General features: G+C 50.2%; 1 protein-coding gene across 4 annotated transcripts; it reads right to left on the reverse strand.

Annotated features, from left to right (window-relative positions):
- Positions 1-511: 511 nt before the first annotated feature.
- On the reverse strand, positions 512-12,605 carry LOC112627581 (golgin subfamily A member 8C-like). Of its 4 annotated transcripts, none has more exons than XM_025389971.1 (20): positions 11,518-12,605; positions 9,708-9,827; positions 8,752-8,811; positions 8,488-8,568; positions 7,271-7,309; positions 6,962-7,009; positions 6,789-6,873; positions 6,584-6,693; positions 5,451-5,537; positions 5,236-5,343; positions 4,955-5,042; positions 4,350-4,564; positions 4,014-4,082; positions 2,248-2,317; positions 2,188-2,199; positions 1,722-1,807; positions 1,412-1,512; positions 1,232-1,329; positions 988-1,143; positions 512-901 (listed from the first exon to the last, which is right to left on the reverse strand). In XM_025389971.1, exons 1-20 carry the CDS (start codon positions 11,599-11,601, stop codon positions 717-719), a joined length of 1,902 nt encoding a protein of 633 aa, XP_025245756.1. In that variant the 5' UTR covers positions 11,602-12,605; the 3' UTR covers positions 512-716. The 4 variants fall into 4 exon arrangements, with proteins under 4 accessions (XP_025245756.1, XP_025245757.1, XP_025245758.1 ...); XM_025389972.1 differs by lacking the exon at positions 2,188-2,199 and adding an exon at position 1,898 and having other exon boundaries at positions 1,722-1,810; positions 2,243-2,317; XM_025389973.1 differs by lacking the exon at positions 2,188-2,199 and having other exon boundaries at positions 1,722-1,810.
- Positions 12,606-13,549: the final 944 nt, after the last annotated feature.

Below are 13,549 nucleotides of genomic sequence, written 5' to 3' on the forward strand. Positions count from 1 at the left end.
CGCTCATTCTTGGCACCGGAACAAAGGAAACACACTGTATCCCGCACATTCCTGCTGGAGCAGGCCACTGTCCTCTTCTGTGAGATTTAAAAACCTTCCCCAAAACGTTATTACTCCCATCACCAGTATACAGAAAATGGGGGAAAGGCTGTTTCCAGTTCTCGGCCTTTAAACAACTCTAATGTCAGTACTCACGGTGGCATATATTACAAAGTAATCAACAGTGCACACTTGAGGGCAAACCGCATATTGAGCTAATGAAGGGCTCACTGTGATTAAGATTAAATCAAACATAATAGCACAACATAAGCAAATTTTATCTGAATTCTGTAATGAACATACATGCTGTAATAACATTAAAAAAGCATGGCAGCCTATTCCAAACCAGCGAGAATAGTTTTGTGCAAACAGTGGGTCTTTGTGTGTTTGAACTCCCACCACATAACGGCAAACTCGATATACATGCTAATGACCTACAATTATGAAATTAAAACAGAAAAATGCTAAAGGATGCCAGAGTGAACCTCAGTGAAAGCCACAGAGACCCACTCTCTTATAACTTTTTACAAATAAACTTAAACTATAAATTGGAAACAAAAATAATCAAGCGTGGCTCTAACATTCAAAGGAAGGAAATGAATTGTGTAGGAGATTCACCCCATAGCTTTGTTTCTTGTTTTAAAATGTCTTGACTAGCTCTTTGATGACGGTGATGTTTATCTCCTTCTTCTCGGCAGCCAAGCCCAGCAAAAGAATGGTACAGAGCGGTTGCTGCCCAAGCCTGGGTGCTCCTGGTGCTCCTGCGTGATGGGCTGTGCAGTAGGGTTGTTGTGGGGAGATCCCTCCCTGGCCTCTCCTTGTCCAGTCTCGGCGCTGTCAGTGAGGCTCATGTCACGAAGATCTTTGGAGAGAGGAGGGCAGGGATCTGAGTGCAGCTCCAGCACCCCCTGCTCCTGCCTGCCCGCCCCGCCTGAGGGCTCTACCCACCGCCATGCTTGTGGGCAGCCCCAAGCTCCTGGGGGGCTGGGGCTCCTGGACCGGGCTCATGAGCAGAGTTCTGGGAAGAGGTCAGGAGTTTGCTGTGCTGGTTGTTGTGGTCAGCACAAGCCGCAACACCATCTCCTGAAGCTCCAGCAGCTTCACCTGGAGGGAGGGGTGCTCAGCCGTCACACCGCTGCCGGCGCCCACCCTCACGCCCACCCCACCCCCGCAGAGATGTTGCACACGCTACCTTCATCTCCTCCCTGTCCTGGGCCAGCTTGATGATGTCCTCCTCGTGCTGCATCTTTGACACTGCCTCCTGACTCATTTATAAGGTGACGAATTTTCCTGCGGGAGGACAGGGCTCAGACGCTGGGGCCCCTCTGAGGGCCCTGCAGCTCCCCCTGCCGTGCCCTGACCTCCCACTCACTGATGGCATCTCTCCCTCCAGTAGCGGATGAATTGAACTTCTAGTTTCTCCACACGCTCCCTCAGGTCCGCCTTCTCCTCCAGGAGGTCCATAAGGCCGCTCTGGAGCCAAAATAATGGGGTCACATCTCGGCAGTGACCTGCCCCACCCCTGCCCTTCTTGGCCCATGCCAGCACTCACTCACCTCCAGCTTCTCCATGACTTCCCGCAGGCCCCGCTGGGGCTCCCTGATCACAGACTCGCCCCCAGTCCCTGGGGCTGGGACCACAGAGGAAGGTGGCAAAATGGGTGCAGGGGGAGTCAGGCTCACCATGGCCTCCCAGCTCTCCAGGTCCTGTGGGACGCTCGGCATGGGCCGAGGTCCCTCCTCCTCCTCACTGTCCACATGTCCTCCATCTCCTGTGGGGGGTGGCCAGAGGGCTCCTCAGACAACCCAACAAGGGAGGTACTGTGGGCCCAACTCTGCCTCCACCCTCACTGGGTAACCCTGAGCCAGCCCCTCCCCAGAGAAGAATGAGCTACTGTTCTTTATTTTTTCTTTTAAGAACCAAGATCTTGCTATACCGCCCAGGCACAGTCCCACTACTGGTCAGTGCAGGAATTCTGACCTGCTCCGTTTCTGACCTGGGCCAGTTCAGCCATCCTTAGGCAACTTGGTGGCCCCCCGCTCCCAGGAGGTCGCCATATTGATGCCGAACTTAGTGCAGGCACCCGGTCGGCATAATGACCAGCTGTTCTAAAGGTCTCTTCCAACTCCTCAATCCTGTGCTGCTAACAGTCCCCCCTTCCTCCTGGGGCTCTGCCCTCTTCCTCTGAGTGGTCTCCCCTAACTTTACCGGGGAGAGCCATGAGGCGCAGCTGGGCCGTTAGCTGCTGCTTCTGCTGGCTGGCAGCCTCCAGGTGCTCCTAAGGGGCCAGGAAAGAGTGACAAGGCACTGAGTTTGCCAGGTCGTCCCCCTCATGGCCCCGTCCTCAGCCGCTCCCTCCCCTGGGTCTCCTGTAACTTTTGGCGGGCCATCTCGGCCACCGCTTTGCCCCAAGCTTCCTGCTGCTGCAGCTGGTTCATTAGCTGGGTCTGCTGCAGTAACTGCCTGTGCAGCGCCTCCTTCTAGGAGGTCAGCTGCTGATAGGCGGCCACCTGCTGCTGATAGGTGGCCACGGACTGCTGCAGGTGACCAGGTAATGGTCTGGCTGCTGCTGCAGACTCTGAGCGTCTTGGCTCTTCAGCTCCACCTGCAGGAAGACCCAGGGCATGACGGCACGTGGCGGCTGGCTTCCAGATTCTGGGCCCATTAATAGGGTAGTGAGGGCACTGTGGGGCTCTGTCACCTGCCCAGGCCCCAGGCCCCTTGCTCCAGGCCTAAGTGACTGTCTCCCTTTCCTAGAACCCCATGCCTCCTTCCCCAGCCTCAAATCTCATACCCTCTTCTCACCATTTAAACTGTAGGCCACAGACTGGTGGAAAAGCAGTGAGAGCCAGCCACCATCTGCTAAGTGTGCTACAGGCCTAATGCTTTCCATGTATTATCTCATTTAATCCTCAGCACCTCTGTAAGGACAATGCTAACTTCCTTTTGAAGTTAAAGAAATAGAGACAGCCAGGTGTGGTGGCTCACACCTGTAATCCCAGCACTTTGGGAGGCCGAGGCGGGTAGATCACGAGGTCAGGAGATCGAGACCATCCTGGCTAACACAGTGAAACCCTGTCTCTACTAAAACATACAAAAAATTAGCCAGGTGTGGTGGTGGGCGCCTGTAGTCCCAGCTACTTGGGAGGCTGAGGCAGGAGAATGGCGTGAACCAGTGAGGTGGAGCTTGCAGTGAGCGGAGATCGTGTCACTGCACTCCAGCCTGGGCGACAGAGCGAGACTCTGTCTCAACAACAACAACAACAACAAAACAGAGACTTAGAGATGCAAAGTACTTGAACGGTGACCAGTGGAACTGAGGCTGGAAGCCAGTTTTAATCTAAGGAGGCTTTTTGCTTTGTTTTGAAACAGAGTGTCACTGTGGCCCAGGCTGGAGTACAGTGGTGCAATCTCAGCTCACTGCAACCTCTACCTCCTGGGCTCAAGCGATTCTCATGCCTCAGACTCCTGAGTAGGTGGGATTATAGGCATGCGCCACCATGCCCGGCTTTTATATATATATACACACACATATATATACGTATATATATGTGTGTGTATATATATATAATATTAGTGGAGATGAGGTTTTACCATATTGGCCAGGCTGATCACAAACTCCCGACATCAAGTGATTCTCCTGCCTCAGCCTCCCAACGTACTGGGATTATAGGCGTGAGCCACTGTCCCTGGCATAAGGAGCCTCTTATCCCACTGTCTCTTCCCCTATGATTGGGGGGCTCTATGCCTCTAGCTGGGATGATGATGTCCAGACCTGGGAGGAGCCCAGGGCTACCCACCTCTAAAAGTCAGAGGATAGGAAGCAACAAACAATCACAGGACTGCCCTGGAGGGTGCTGGGGTCACCTGCCCCCAGGCTGGAGCTGCCTCTGGCCTGGCACCTCCCCTCCCCAGAGGTTGGTGCCTGCCTCCCTGCCCTTCTTGGATGGGGCAGAGGTTACCGTCCCCTTCACCTCACCCACCTTCTCCTGTAGCTCCTCCACTTGCTGCTCCAACTGCAGTGCGCTCTTGTTCTCGTTGTTCTGGACAGAGAGAAGCAATCAGCAGCCACCCACTGCAGCTGGAGACCCCAGAACTTGGTGTCTGCCTCCCATGGCACCGGGAAGGGTGGAGGCAGGTTAGAAAAATCATCCCCTCTCTCCCACAGCCACCAGAGCAGGGCTCTGGCTCACAGGTGCCTTTAAAAGTAACATTTCACGTGAAGGCTACACTGCCCCATTTTACAGATGGGGAAACAAAGGCCTGGAGGGCTAGGGAGGAGGGCAGGCTCCCCAGGTGGGGCAACGCACCAGCTCCTCAAAGCCACTCTGTGGCTCGGCCAGCTGCTGAAGCCTCTCCTCCTGCCTCCGAAGCCTCTCCTTTTGTGCCTGGTTTAGGAGACTTACGTGCTGTTGGTTTTCCACCTGGGCCTGGAGTTCTGCTGACACTCTCTCTAGTTCCTTCCTCAGGTGCTGCAGCTCCTCCTCAGGGGGCACTGCTGGGGGCTCCAGGGGCAGGGGTTTAGCTGAGAAAGGAAGCAGACAATAAGGGCCTCTGGATTCTCAAACAAAACAAAACAAAACAAATAAACAAACAAAAACCCCTCCTCTTGGTGCACAGCTCCTCTCAGGCTCCCCAAACTTGGCCTCACTGCTAATGATTCCTCGCACCCGGATGGTAGCCAATCTTCCAACCACTTTCAGATACAGAGCACTGTGGGTGGCTGACAATGGGCCCTCTGTGCTGATGGGGACACTGAGGCTCATGGAGATGACAAGATTTGCCATCTCCTGGCACAGACCTCTTTCCCTCTGCCTCAAAGCTCTTCCATCCACCCACCTCCCTGGGGCATTCTAAGCCCCCCACAGCCCTCTGATGCCAGGCCTGCTCCCAGGTCACGGCAGGCCCATCTTACCCATCCGGTTCTTGAGTTTGCACAAGCTCCTCTCCAGCTTCTCTACCCGACGCATGTCATCCTTCTTCTCCTTCTTCAAGGTGCAAACCTGCCCAAAGCACAGGGGGAAAGGGCCCTGGAGAGAGTGGCTGGTGGCTGGTGGCTGCCATCTCCCTCTCTGCCCCCACCTCCACAAAGCCCAGACCCATGACCACCTCTGGCTGTACTGTTCCCATGTTACAGATGCCCAGAAAGATTCCGTGACCCATCTAAGATGGGGGAGCTGAAGGGTCAGATCTCACCTCCTGCGACATTTTCTTCATCCTCTGCTGCCACCGGGCCCTCTCTCCTTTTAGATGTTGAACATATTCATCCCTCTCTAGATGAGCTTGTTTTAGTGACTCCTTCAACTGCAAGAATGGGCACAGAAGTTAGGAAGGGCTGTCACTGGTCCTCACCTGCTCCTGGCCACCTGGGGTCATCTTCCTTCCACATCCCTCCCTCTGCAAAACCTCACCTGGGTCATCTGTGCTTTCAGAAGTGCCTGCTCCCGTGTGGACCACTCTAACTTCCACTCCATACGTGCTTTCCTGTGGCTCGAGGACTGGATGGTGAAGAGTGAGAAGTTTCAATCTGGGGAGCCTGGGCCATTCCACACAGTGCCCCTTAAAAGAGCTAGGGCTAGACTCAGTATACAACTCAGTCAGTAAAGATCAACGCACTTCCAAGCCCATGGTCTGGTTTTTAAAAGAACTCAGTAAAGTTGGAAGGGACAGGGAATGAGATGGAATTTACAGCTGGCTAACAGAGGCCCAGAGAGGTCAGATAATATTGCTATTGTTATTACTGTTATTACTAGCACTGTCTGAACCTTTACGGAGTGCTTCACCAGGCACCATGCTAGCAATCCCATTTAATCCTCACAACCACCATAGGAGACAGTTACTATGATTCCCTCTATTGTGTAAATGAAAAACCATGGAGTATTTGAGGTTAAATGCTTGCCTAACACCACTTAGGCAGAGCTGGGATTTGAACACCCAGGTCTATCTGATACTCTAAGCCCATTTTTCTTGCTGGGGATGGGGGTACAGATAGGAAGGGGAAAATTAATCTTTCGTTCAGTTTTTGAAACGATGAGACCTTTGCATGGTCCAAAACTCAGAAGGTACAGAAGGGAAGTATCTCCCAGCCACCCTGTTGCTCTCTCCTGAGGTTTTTATGAACCTTGCAGACATGTTTTATGTATATTATCATAATATGTACACACACACACACACATACACACACACACACACACACGTTTCTTCTCTACAGAAATGGTATCATACTAAAGGTAATCTTCTGTACCTTCACAGTACAAGTACCCAATACCCCACCTAGGACTTGGCCAAGACCCCAGCCAGGTAAAGGCAGGGCAGGCACTTGGCCTCCAAGCTCTGTGTCCAGTGCTCCCCACCGCACCCCCCAACTCACCCACAGCAGCTGACTCAGCCCCAGGCTGCCTCTAACAACCAGACACAAAAACAGCAAGAAATAGCCATGCTGCCTCCTGGGCAGGCCACTCCATCCTGAAGAAGGGACCCTTAGGCTCACTCCTCCATCTGCGAAGCTGGGCTCCCAGGGCACAGGGCGGGTGGTCGGACTCACCCTGTCCACCTTCTTCTTCTGTGTGGCGGTGACAGCAGACAGAGCCTGCTCTAACTCTCCTTTACGCTGCAATGAACATTGCAGGCGGTCGGCCAGATCCTTGGACTCCTCTGTAATGAGAGAGTTGAGATGGGGCCCAAAGGACTCCCTCTAAAGACCTGTCAAAGTGCCAGGCTGAAGGATGACAGGGTGCCCAGATTCCCACCTTCAAAATATCTGAGTGAGCGTTTCGTGCGATACAGGTCCGTACTTAGTTTCCCTTTCTGCATGTTCAGTCTCTGGATTTGAACCTTTGGGAGAAAAGCCAAGCAAGTGCTGGAAGAGAAGGAAAGAAACATTCCCCAGAGGACAGGAGAAAACTTCACACCCTCCACTCACCTCTAGCTCCCTTTCAGTTTTCTGTTTCTCATTGTTTGCCTTCTTTTCCTATAGGAAGAGGAAGACAGAGCTCTTACCAGGGGGAGGCAGAGATGGCACAGCAAGAGACATGCCCCCAGAAAGCCACCAATGCCCCAGGACAGGCCCACCCATGGGACCAGGTTATCAGGGACCCTGTGGGGATGGGGTGGAATCTGAGGGGTGAGCCTTCTTCCCCAGGCTAGGAGTGGGCGAGATGAGACTGGGGCCTCTACGTCTGAGTGCCCCCCAAACCCAGCAGTCATGTCACGAGGAAACAAATCACGTTACTTCTTCCAGCTGATGTTCCACTTGTTTCTTCTGTTGTTTCTGTCGGGAGAGTCAAATTAAGGTGATGGAGGGTGGCCCCTCAACTCTATTCCCCAGGCCAGGAAGCGGTAGGCGGGGCCAGGAATGGATTTTAAAGGCAGAGTTCTCAGACCCAATGGGAACACGAACTGGTAAACTCTCCTCAAGCGCCCAAGGACAGAGGATTTGGGTCTTTGTTGGTTTCCACCCACAGTCACAGATCTCAAAGTCTGAATCTGAAATCTCTTGAGAGGACAGGAACATAAACCTCTAGAGACGGAGTTTGAGAAAGGCCCCCCTCTTCCACTGACTTGTCATTTAGAAAAGTGTGTTCGTTCAGGCTGGGCGCGGTGGCTCAAGCCTGTAATCCCAGCACTTTGGGAGGCCGAGACGGGCGGATCACGAGGTTAGGAGATCGAGACTATCCTGGCTAACACAGTGAAACCCCGTCTCTACTAAAAAATACAAAAAAAAACTTAGCCGGGCGAGGTGGCAGGCGCCTGTAGTCCCAGCTACTCGGGAGGCTGAGGCAGGAGAATGGCGTGAACCCGGGAGGCGGAGCTTGCAGTGAGCTGAGATCCGGCCACTGCACTCCAGCCTGGGTGACAGAGCGAGACTCCGTCTAAAAAAAAAAAAAAAAAAAAAAGAAAAGTGTGTTCGTTCAATAAACATTCACTGAGCACGTATGGGCCAGGTACGGTTCCTCACAGTATATATAGGACGGAAAAGGACAGTCAGGTGCCCTTCGCCCTGAGGTTTCTGTTCTAGGGGGGCTTTAAATCTCGGACTCTCAGAGCTAACAGACACCTTTGATACTCACTACCTCCTCTGGAAACATGAGCCCAAAAGGAGAGGTGGCTTGTCCAGAATCGAAGAGCAAATTAGGGACTGAGTCACGGCAGAAATACAGCACCCCTGACAACGAGTCAGGCTCGCACTTCCCCGAGAGGCCACAGCCCCAGGGCGTGTGTAGCAAGGACTCAAGCAGGGGTGTGTGGAGAGGAGACAGTCGGCAAAGAGGGCAGCAAAAGAAGAGCCATGGTGCGTGCTCTGGGGTCCCTCCAGGTGAGGTCTGGGCACCCCAGATCCCTATTTGTCCTTGGCACCAGGGGGCCTGAACCCCTTTCTTCAGGGCCCCAAGGGGAAACTGGAGCCCAGGATTGGCAGCATGGAATCAGGGGACCCCACTGGACTCTTACCAAAGATTTGATGGTGTTCTTCAGTTGACTGATTTTGACAGACCTCGAGTCCAGGACTACTGCTAGTTCTTGGCACGGGCTCTGAGGCATATGCAGAGAGGAGGAGGTGGAGGAGGAGTCGGGGGAGAGGTAGAGAGAACAATCATTACAGCTGGGGTGTGTGTGGGCTATCTCAGCTGGCAGAGGGGCACCCAGTCCCCGCTGTGGGAGGAGGTTGGAGGGCTGGCCTGCAGGGTCACTGCACCTCCGCCCAGAGCCTCTTACCTCCAGATCCTTGAGGGGTGCAGATGACGTAGGGCCCTCCCCGCCAATACCTGTTGCTGACTACAAGAGATGAGAGTGCATATGGAGATGTTCTCTCCCCCTCAGTGTCTAAGCCCTCTGACTTCCTTTCTTCCCCATCAACTGTTACAATTTTCTTTTCTGCCTATCTTGGACCCTTTGCCCCATAACTCCTTTGTGCCAACTTCTCTCATGGTTCTTATCTCCCCACCATCCCACCGTGGGGCCCTTTCAGTGACTCCTGATGGCAAGTGGCTGTTCTCATTGTCCTGGCTTCCCCTTAAGACTGGGGATGAGAAAAATCAAACAATGACTATATCCTGGGTGTCCTGAGTGTTTACAGCAGACCATGTACTGGGGATTAACATTAAAAACAACAGTAACAAATCTCATTTAAACTTAAAAAATGGAAGTCAAACGATACCACCTCTATTACACAGATGTGAAAAGGGAGGCCCAAAGAGCTCAAGGAACTTGCCCTAAATCATATCCCTAGCAGATGGAGAGGCAGGATTCAAATCCATAATTCTTTTTTTTGTTTGTTTTTTGAGATGGAGCCTTGCTCTGTCACCAGGCTGCAGTGCAGTGGTGCGGTCTCGGCTACTGCAAGCTCCGCCTCCCAGGTTCATGCCATTCTCTTGCCTCAGCCTCCTGAGTAGCTGGGACTATAGGCACCTGCCACCAGGCTCGGCTAACTTTTTTGTATTTTTAGTAGAGACGGGGTTTCACCGTGTTAACCAGGATGGTCTCAATCTCCTGACCTCATGATCCATTTGCCTTGGCCTCCCAAAGTGCTGGGATTACAGGTGTGGGCAACCATGCCCAGCCAAATCCAGAATTCTGAACCAGTACCCAGCAGTCCATCCACAATCTTAACAATTACCCTCTACTGCCCCTTGGGCCCCCTGTCCCCAGAAGCCTGGTCAGCCAAGACTCACATCCCCAGGTAAGTGGCAACCACCAGAAGTGGCTGTCTCAGGGACACTGCCATTTGTTTTCCTGTTCCTCTTCGCTCTTGCAGGAACACCAGGGCTGTTTCTCTGCCAATATTCTTTTAACTGTGGGAAAGAAGAACAGTAATACTCATGAGAACCATCAGCCCCTACAACCACATCCTCCTTTACAGTTTTTACAAAATACTCTCATACACTATCTGATTTAATGACACCAACAACTATACAAGGTGTTGTCACAATCATTTAGTGACTGAGAGGGATTGATATCATGGCTAGAAAAAAATAAGAAAAAGGCAAAACTGGAACTTTGAAACTCAATCTTCTGACTCCAAGCTCTGAGGTTTTGCCAAGAATCAGCAGCTGCCAGGGATGAAAACCAGAGGCAGAGGTAGAAAAGTAAACATTAGGTAGGCAGGAGCTGTATGCCATGTGGTTTAGAGTCATACATCCTCACACGTCTGTTAGTGTGAAGAAGTGCACCAGTACCTCTCAAACTTTTATATCAATGTGTCCTCATGGCAGAAGACAGCCTTTCTGTTAAATCTGGGAATTTATCAGAAAGAGGACAACCCAAACCTCATTTCAGAGAGAAGTCTGGTATTCTCTTAGAAACCTATGTGACTGTCATCCTTAAGTACACTAATGATTTTTCTCCTGATCTCAAGAGAATCAAGGGAAACTGATGCTTCAGGAAGATGTCCCACATTTATCCTGTGGCACTCAAAGTACCCCAGATTGAGATAATATGAGGAAGATGCAAGTCATCAAGTTCAGTTTCCCAAGATCTGTTCCACAGAAGATGAGCAAATCTCACTTCAGAGAACACTGACTGAAGCACAGTCTGGTCCCAGAACCATGGAGAATTAGAATATGAGGTGGAGAACGCAGAAAAAAAAATGTTAAAATCTCTCTGGAAAGTAGAAGCCTGGGAGAAAACCAAAACCAAACCCATTCTCCCATTGCCACCCAGAGATACTGTCAACGTTTTGAGCTCACGGGGGAAGTGTAGGCTTTTCCCCCTGTCAATGTCAATGTTAAGGGAGTGAGGCAGCCTGAAACCTCTTGCTCCTAGGTCCCATAGTCTCCATTTCCCTTCCAGCTGGAAATGTGTGCTGTGACCAGAGGAACCAGAAATGGGTTGAGAACGCTTAGGGGACTTTAATCATAAGATCAAAGGCCAGTCTTCCAGTAATGACAGTTACTAGGTGGACTGTGACATCATCACATTCCACTCCTCCTGGTTCGGGGGAGGGACCACATCCACATGATGTCTGTTGCTGCTTCATGATGGGGGAGGGAAACACAGGGTTGGGACCCAGGTCCTTGGAGACTCCAGTGCAAACAGCCCAGGGAGGTCGACCTTGAGGCAGTAGGAGGGGAGGGCAGAGTCTGCAGCAGGGAGTCCCAGGAGTCACCAGCCCAAAGTCACCCAGGGATGACTGGCAAGGGAGGGGCTGGGGCTGGGGAACCCAGGTCCTTTGGGATGAGAGCCCAAAGAGCCCAGGGAGATCAAGCTTGGGGTGGCAGGAGATGAGGGCCCAGTAATGGAGTGGGGAGCCCCAGGAGTCACCTGCCCAAAGTCAACCTGGGGTGATTAGTGTGGGCAGGGACTGGGCTGCTTGCTGAAGGGGTGGGGCTGACTGACAAAACTTTGGTGGGAGTAGCCCAGAGGCACCGGGGTTGGGGGGCCCAGTCCGGTGTGCCTCAGGAGAGGTATCAACTCTGGCAGAAGTCTTGTTATCAGAGGGGATCTGTGGCTGGGTTGGGAGGCCATGACGCAGTGCGTTTTTACCTTTTTCTTGGCTGCAGCCAATTTGCTCTGTTGAGTTTCTTCTGCCATCGCAGGGTGGGGAGGGAGGCGGGTTTGGGGCCACATCAGCAAAATCCTAGTGAGCACTGATGAACACCTCCAGTCACTGACCAGGTTGCTGTGCGACTGAGCCAGAGGAGGCGTAACCAGGGCCCCAGTAGAATGCTCAATAGGGGCGTGGCCTTAATGCTCCAAGCCCATTGGTCAATGAGAAAGATGAAAGGGAAAGGGGGCGTGGCCAGACAGCAGTGTGTCCAGAGGGACCTGTGGCTCACAAGGAAAGGTCCCCATGCAACCGCTATCCCAACCCACTCTAAGAGAGAGGAGAGGCCATCCACTCTGGGAGAGGGGAGGGGCTGGCTTTTGCTTTAAAAGCTTTAAAACTTTAAAAATAAAATGTGTGCATACTTTATATATATGTGTGTCCATGTGTGTGTATCTATGTTTTCCTCCAGAACTGTCTTCATTATCCAGCTTCTATGCAAGGTCTATGATTTTGGCCTATATTTTTCATCTTCAAATACAGTACAAAAATTACCAGTGTTACCTTAACTGAGATACAAATTCTATAAAAATGGAAAATCCATAGCATGCTTGATGATTAATGAAACAGACTATATTATCCAATATTCCAATAAGACAAAATAATCACAATGATTTCTCTTTTTTGGAAAAATGTTTCTCTTATTCTTCTACGTTTTTGTTAAGATTTTTTTTCTTAAACCAGAAACATGTCTAATATCTGTAAAAACACAAAGTTTTGGGCTGGGTGCAATGGCTCATGTCTGTAATTGCAGCACTTTGAGAGCCCGAGATGAGTGGATCACGAGGTCAGGAGATTGAGACCATTCTGGCTAACACGGTAAAACTCCATCTCTACTAAAAATACAAAAGAAAAGCCAGACATGGTGGTGAGCACCTGTAGTCCCAGCTACTTGGGTGGCTGAGGTAGGAGAATGACATGAACCCGGGAGGTGGAGCTTGCAGTGAGCCAAGATCATGCCACTGCACTCCAGCCTGGGCTACAGAGCGAGACTCCTTCTCAATAAATAAATAAATAAATAAATAAAACTTAATAGAGCAATTTGAACAAAAGCAGCAATAAAATAATTTAGAAAATACAAGCTATTAAAAAATAATTTTAAAACTTGTGGAACAAAGTCAAACAGCACTCAAAGAAAATGTATACCCTTATATGTTTGTTTACAAAGTAATTTAAATTACATTGATCTACTAAACTAGGAAAAGCAAAATAAACAAAAAGGGTAAATAATTAAGACATAAGGAAAAAGTAGAAAAAAAACGATTTAAAAAATAATACTAAATGAGGATTCTTTCAAAAGACTAAGATAATAAAATAGAGAAGTCTCTGATAAGTAATCAAGATAAAGAAAACCTTGAAGAGAAAAGAGCATATAGCCACATGTGAATATGATGCAAAAAGTGAAAACTACACATCTTTACAACACCTTAGAAGTATGGATGAAGTGTTCATTTGTTTAAGAATCTACTGTTATGAAAACTAACTGAGGAAGTGGAAAATCTGGAGACCAATATGCAGAAGAAGGAAAAAAGACAAAGACTCATCCTCCAAATTGGATATTTATTTAAACCAGAATTTGTTAGCCTCAGCAATATTGATATATTGGGCCAGACAATTCTTTGTGGAGGGTTCTCCTCGTGTGTTGTTGGACGTTTAGAAACATCCCCTCTACCTACAGAATGCCAATAAGACCTCCCGACCATGACCAGTTGTGACCATAAAAATGTCTCCAGATGTTTCCAAATGTCCCATGGAAGGTAAAATACTCCTGCAGTTGAAAATTACTCTGTAAACTAGATCTACATCCCAGATCTTAGAAAAAAAGATGTTAAGCTTCCCAAGTCAGCCCTGCATACCCTTGACACTGAAATGAAATAACAGCCTTAAAGGAAACAAACAGAACTATAATCTTATTTAATACAGAAGGAAAAATGTAAAAATAAAATATTACCATAGCCATTCTAACAGTGT

Source organism: Theropithecus gelada, chromosome 7a, assembly GCF_003255815.1.
Source record: "Theropithecus gelada isolate Dixy chromosome 7a, Tgel_1.0, whole genome shotgun sequence".
Taxonomy (NCBI): domain Eukaryota; kingdom Metazoa; phylum Chordata; class Mammalia; order Primates; family Cercopithecidae; genus Theropithecus; species Theropithecus gelada.

What these genes read in the sequence shown, in the direction of transcription:
- LOC112627581 (XM_025389971.1), bottom strand. Translation starts at nt 11,601, where the DNA reads ATGTGGCCCCAAACCCGCCTCCCTCCCCACCCTGCGATGGCAGAAGAA. An exon ending in TGGCTGCAGCCAAGAAAAAG is followed by an intron (nt 9,828 to 11,517) that starts GTAAAAACGCAC and finishes TCTTTCCCACAG; the next exon opens with TTAAAAGAATATTGGCAGAG. An exon ending in TGAAAGCACAGATGACCCAG is followed by an intron (nt 5,344 to 5,450) that starts GTGAGGTTTTGC and finishes CCATTCTTGCAG; the next exon opens with TTGAAGGAGTCACTAAAACA.